Source organism: Mytilus trossulus, chromosome 11, assembly GCF_036588685.1.
Source record: "Mytilus trossulus isolate FHL-02 chromosome 11, PNRI_Mtr1.1.1.hap1, whole genome shotgun sequence".
In the NCBI taxonomy this organism is placed as follows: domain Eukaryota; kingdom Metazoa; phylum Mollusca; class Bivalvia; order Mytilida; family Mytilidae; genus Mytilus; species Mytilus trossulus.
The window spans coordinates 66,732,101-66,738,522 of NC_086383.1; the positions used below are offsets into that span (position 1 = coordinate 66,732,101).

Consider the following 6,422-nt stretch of genomic DNA (forward strand, 5'->3'; position numbering starts at 1 on the left):
TACGATCATTTGGAAAACCTTTGACTTGTACCTTATGAAGAAGCCTAAGCATGGCAGGGTTTACAAGAGCAGGCTATAGTCGGGTTATAAATCCTATGAAGAAGACTTTAGAAGCATTTCACCTGAGATCAATGAAGTCTATAAAGTTCACCTTTGACCCATACCATCCAAATGTCAGATCAATGAGGTGATTTGATGAAACAACAATCAACATCGATACAAACTTGAAGTTGATAGTGGCACTGTCGCCAGTGTCTGACAGTGACCGTGACTTTCTATACTAGCACTAGTTATTGATTAGTAACAGTATAGACAGTCCCTTTGTGATGGTTAATCCAAATAATTATGATGTCTGGAAAGGCTATTTTATTTTTTTCTGGGACGCCTTCCTACATGGGTATCAGGATTGTTCTGATTACATGTTTGCCCTAGGTTCGTTCGCACTGAGTTTGTTCGCCCTGATAGTCCGTTCGCCCTATATTCATTTATGATATGTATGCGTTACATCAATGAACGAAAAATTAAAATTTACGTATATCTATTAAAAGTTAAATAAAGAATATTTGCCAAATTTATATTAATTAAATAAAATTTTTGGCTGCATTGTTACACTTTATTTTATTTATAATTACTTTTAATTACTGTTGATTGAATTTTGATTGCTGATTAGGTGTCATTTGAAACCTTTGATATCACTGATTGTTATATAAAATTCCCAGAAACTTATTTCCTAATAGCAGAACCACAGAAAACATCATAAATAAATATTCGGTGAATATGAACTTCAACATATTCAATTACATACAAATAATTTAGTCTTCAGTTGTTTTACATTTAAAAACACAATGTAGTGCTGAAATTCACAGAAACTTATATTTCCTAGTAACGTAATTACATATAGATACAAACTTAGTCTTCAATACCTTGAAGTCACAATATCTTGTAGTCCTGAAATGTACTGAAACTTATAACCTAGTATAGCAGCTAGTTTTAGCCAAGTTAACATGAAACATTGTAAATATTCGACTTCAACACATTCAATTATGTACACACAACCCAACACTATACAAAAAAATAAAATCAGGGCGAACGAACTTGGGGCAAACAGGTATTAGAGTGAACAGAAACTAGGGCGAACCAGAATCAGGGCGGACGGACCCTGATTCTCCTACATGTATGTGGGTCGTAGGAAGGCTTCTCAGATTTTTTTTAGATATACCATATCGGATCCTTTATCCTGGCTGACATGGTCGCTTGAACTTTTGACGTCATACACTATCACTTTTCCATTGTGGCATCAGATATTTTGTTTTATGACGTCCAAATTTTACGGGATCCTGTGTGATATCAAGAAATGGCAGACAAATAGCGATAAGCCTTGCCAGACTTCATAATTATTTGGACTTACCCCGACTAGGTACTGGTATTCATGTACTGGTTCTATGGAGAACTAGACCAAAATAGAATATTTAATCTACTGTAGTCTTTAGAAATTATATGGGCAAATGATGAAAAGAGCAGATCTAAGAAAACTAATCATGCTCACAGTCACAGTTCATGAGTTAATAATAAGAAGTGATAAACAGGTTGGGAACAAACCCTCTATATGGTTAAGTATCAGGCCCGAACCTAGTCCAAATAATAATGACATCTTGAACATGTTGAAAGGCTATTACATTTTTTTCTTTGACGCCTAACATTGATGCAAGAAGGCGTCAAAGCAAAAATTTAAAATAGCCTTCCAAGACGTCATAATTATTTGGACTAGCCCAATACATGTTGGCACCCTTCACCTTTGCATCTCACATGTTTGCCTTCTACAACACTAACCAAAAAGTGATTAAGATTTATTCAACACACAAATAGCGTTGTTAGTATTTCACTTTGTTTTTGAAACGATTTTTACCATTAAACTTGCCAAAACTTGATTACAAATTACTCAGTGCAAACTTATGGGGTGAGAAATTGAAAGGGGGCATATCAATGGGTGCAAAGGTGTTATTGGGCGATTTCATGGTGCATGGAGGGATATATTTGTTTGGACTGGAGGGTGGCAGTAACCTGCAACCAATTGATGCACTTAATTTAATATTCACTTGTCCAGTTTACTGCTTTACTGACTGAATATATAATTGTTTATCATAATTGAAAGCTGTGATGATCAGGAAATTCAAATCAGTTATGTCTCAATGAACTTCTATTGTAAGATATATAACAGAAAATGTTACGGTCAACTGTCCCTGATGATGCCGATCAGGTGTTCAGATAGGTACATAATAGATTCCATGCTCTGTATCCTAAGCAGAAAACTGGGCATCTCAATTTTCAGCAAAAAGTAATAAGTGATAAATAAACAGTCTTCACACTTAACCACTAGTCCTACAGACATGTCTTGTAAAATTGCTTTCGGGCTTGTGGTTTCAAAATTCAAATTCAAACTTTATGAAGACATAAAACATGTAAAATACTTTTAATAATCCTTTTATGGTATAAATTTACATCAATGATCATGATTAAGAAATGATATTATATTTTACAGAGAGTGTTTATTCCTGATAAAACAGGCACGTATACTGAAGACAAACCTGAACTGTGCAACAAAAGTTGATGTAAAATCTAACCGATGTGATCCTGAGATCAACATAGCATTTAGTAAGTATAAAATGTTCATAGATATAAGAAGATGTGGAATGAGTGCCAATGAGACAACTCTCTAAACTTTTAATAAGTACATATATGTATGTAGTAGATATGAGAAAAATTAAATGATGGTGATTTTACCCCATAATAAACAGAAGTCATGATAAAGTTACCAGCTCTGGTAGAAAAATATGTCTTGTTACATTCCCGTTCATTTAATATAATTCTTATTTTTGTTGGTAAAATTGCACAAATTGCAATAGTCAAAGATTTATAGTTTTAGCTAGTTTACATACTTTTTTTAAAATTACGTCTGTATTATTGTATGCAGAGTTGATCATTGTTTAGATCCTATTCATGTCTGTATAAAGCAATTAATAAATTATATTAAAAATTTTCCGATAATGTTTTAAACCAGATCTTTTAAAATTATACAGGTTGCAAAAAGTAGTACTTTATAAATATGTATCATATAAATCTATATTTTCAGTTGATGACCACAAAGTCAAGTTTAAGACATCTGAATTAACCACTTTAGACATTTTACAAAGACTTCATGAATTTAGTGATGAAAAAGACCCTAAAAAGAATGAAAAAGTTGTAGTGATGACAAAAGCAAAGAAAAGGAGCAAATAATTAATTTCGTGTGTCAGTTGTTTGTGTCTTAATTGTTTGTGTGTGTGAATCTGTGAGAAATTGTAATAGTTTTATGAATATAAATAAGTATATAAAATCTTCTCTAATTCTTACTTGATTTATCCCTTTACTGATCATGACCTGTTCATTAAATTAATCAATCAACATGTGGTTTGTTTGATCTCAGTTTTTCATTGGTTGAAAAAAAAAATTTATGCATTAAGTTTTCTTGCTTTCCTCTGAAATTCCTATCGGGATGTAAAAAGACTACCATGTCAGATCATGTCCAACAGAATGAACACATATTTTTTTCAGTTTGTTCGGAAAGAAGAATTTTAAAAGATAGTCTGCATATCATCAAAAGTTTATTAGAGAAACAGATTCCACCACCAAATCTCGTACAATACAATATTTATATAACTTTCGACACTTTTAATTAATTTTTTTAGATACATGTATAACAGCTGAAGGACGCCTCAGGGTGCGGGAATTTCTCACTACATTGAAGACCTGTTGGTGACCTTCTGCTGTTGTTTTTTCTACGGTCGGGTTGTTGTCTCTTTGACACATTCCCCATTTTCATTCTCAATTTTATTTAAAACACTCGGTAAGCCTCACGTTTTATTTTTGAAAATCTAACTGTGGAGAGTGGATAAATATCGCAACTCACTTATTTCAGTAGTATAATCTATATTTATCATAAGGTTTTGGTTTTTATGCCCCACCTACATTATGTTTTCTTGTCTGTGGGTCTTTTCGTTCGTCCATCTGTTCGTCCATTCCTTCGTCCCACTTCAGGTTTAAGTTTTTTGTTTAAGGTAGTTTTTGATGAAGTTGAAGTCCAATCCACTTGAAACTTAGTTCCAAATGATATGATCTTTCTAATTTTAATGCCAAATTAGAGTTTATACCCAAATTTCACGGTCCACTGAACATAGCAACTGATAGTGTGAGTGGGGCATTCATGTACTTGGGACACATTCTTGTTTTTTCATAAAGGAAAAAGGAGTTACAAATAAGGATATTAATCTAGAATAAAACATGTCACCATACTAAAATATGACTAAAACCAATAATCTATCCAACCAGTAATACATCTAAACATACAACGAATAACTATGGCAAAAAATGATCCAACATGAATAAAATAGAGTCAATAAATAACCTACAGAACTTTAAAATATTTGGCATACTTCTGTCAATATTCTTATTAAAGGGCTGTTCCATTAATATGTATGTAGGAGGTTTGGAAAGGACTTTCAAAATATCCCTACATTTAATGTAGGGCCTACAACCAAGAACCATTTTTTATATTATTTTGCATACTACATGTAGTACAGTAATAGACACATACTGAAAAAAGACCCATGACCCACATTCAATAATTCAACTTCCCTTCCTTCCCTCCAACATACATTTTAAAGGAATAACCCTGGAATGTTTTTTCTAAATGGTTTTTGTTGTGCATGCAAATTTTGTCGCAGAAAGCTGGACATAGGGATCTAGTGATCCAGTGGCAGTGTTACTGGTAACTAACTTCTTAAAAGCTTTATATTTTAGAAGGTAGAAGATTTTGGTGCTTCATACTTTGTATATACCGTAGATGCCTTATGTAACGTCTGTCACATGTCCATTGTCCTTGACCTCATTTTCATGGCTCCGTGACTATTTAAAAAATAAATCCGATTTTTTTTGTAATGTTAATTTCACTTTTGTGATTAATAAGATAACCATATTTCGTATGTGCATACCTTGCAAGGTCCTCATGTCCATAAGACAGTTTTCACTTGACCTCGATCTCATTTTGTGGATCAGTGAACAAGGTTAAGTTAAATCCATATCTCGAATACTTTAAGCAATATGTCTAGTATATTTGATGTATGGAAGGATTGAATGGTGTACATGTCCAACTGGTAGGTGTCATCTTTTCAAGGTTCAGTGGTTATAGTTAAGTTTTTGTGTTTTGTTTGTTTTTCTTATACTGTTTGCAGTATATTACTAAATTTGGTGTATGGAATGATTGTAAGGTGAACATGTTCAACTGGCAAGTGCCATTCTGACCTTGACATCATTTTCATGGTTGAGCAGTAAAAGTAAAGTTTTTGAGTTTTGGTCTTTTTTTCTTATACTATAAGCAATAGGTCACTATATTTGGTGTATGGAAATATTTTATGATGTACATGTCAGTTAGGCAGGTTTAATTTGACCTTGACCTTATTTTCATAGTTCAGGTAAATCTCGTGAACATTTTCAAGCATGTGAGAAAAATTTGGCCAGTGAAGTTTGTAAAGTGTTCTCTATAATTTCCAATACTTGTTTATGCCAGTGTCCTGTAGCAAATAAGGTACTTTCCCCATGGGTGACCTTCAATAAAATTAATTAAGCATACTTCTTGACAAGGTGTGTTTGCTAATAAAATTAAGGTGGTACCTAACACTACAGGGAGATAACTCTGTAAAGTAAGCTAAACATTTTAATTACGTTGTATTGTAAAGGGAATATTAAGCTTCACAGTGATCAAAATTGGTGTTTGTCAAACTGCTATTTAACCAGTGTAATTTTTCTGATAAAATGGTTGGTTCAAAATTTTTGAAATTTTTCAATCTCATTAAAATCCGATGTTCTGATATGCTACCCTCCACTAATAACTAATAATTAGTGGAGGGTAGCGTATCAGAGCATCAGATTTTAATGAGATTGGAAATTTTTATATTTTTGTTAAAGGGTCAAAGTAGATACTTTGTCAAAAGGTTATAAAAATCAAACGAGCCAAATTAATTTTAGTGAAAGTGTTGGGTACCACCTTAATCAATCATTGATCATTCTAATTATGAGAGTATATTTATTTTTATTTCTTGACCTTTGGTTAATGTGGCTGTGGTTTGTGAAAAATCAACTGTGAATGCTGCATGGTTAATTGTAGTGTTTTACATACTCCACATTTGGTATTTCAAGCAGGTGACAGCACATTGGCAATAATACCATCTCTCCTTATCTTAATATAAAAAGGAACATTTAATAAACTACCTCTGATTGATGAGTCCACTACAATGAGAAACAAAACAAAATATAAACATTTTTTAATAATTTTTTTAATAATTATTTTATTTCAAACATTGAATAATAAAAATTTACAATATATAGTG

The 6,422-nt window shown here is 32.4% G+C and overlaps 1 protein-coding gene across 1 annotated transcript; it reads left to right on the plus strand.

Moving 5' to 3' along the window:
- Positions 1 to 3,352, plus strand: LOC134690562 (large ribosomal subunit protein mL53-like). The gene is made up of 3 exons (XM_063550517.1): positions 1 to 187; positions 2,540 to 2,652; positions 3,131 to 3,352. Exons 1-3 carry the CDS (start codon positions 51 to 53, stop codon positions 3,274 to 3,276), a joined length of 396 nt encoding a protein of 131 aa, XP_063406587.1. The 5' UTR covers positions 1 to 50; the 3' UTR covers positions 3,277 to 3,352.
- Positions 3,353 to 6,422: the final 3,070 nt, after the last annotated feature.

Coding starts and splice junctions, on each gene's coding strand:
- LOC134690562 (XM_063550517.1), top strand. CDS start 51: ATGGCAGGGTTTACAAGAGCAGGCTATAGTCGGGTTATAAATCCTATG. Junction 188..2,539: donor CCAAATGTCAGATCAATGAG/GTGATTTGATGA, acceptor TATATTTTACAG/AGAGTGTTTATTCCTGATAA. Junction 2,653..3,130: donor TGAGATCAACATAGCATTTA/GTAAGTATAAAA, acceptor CTATATTTTCAG/TTGATGACCACAAAGTCAAG.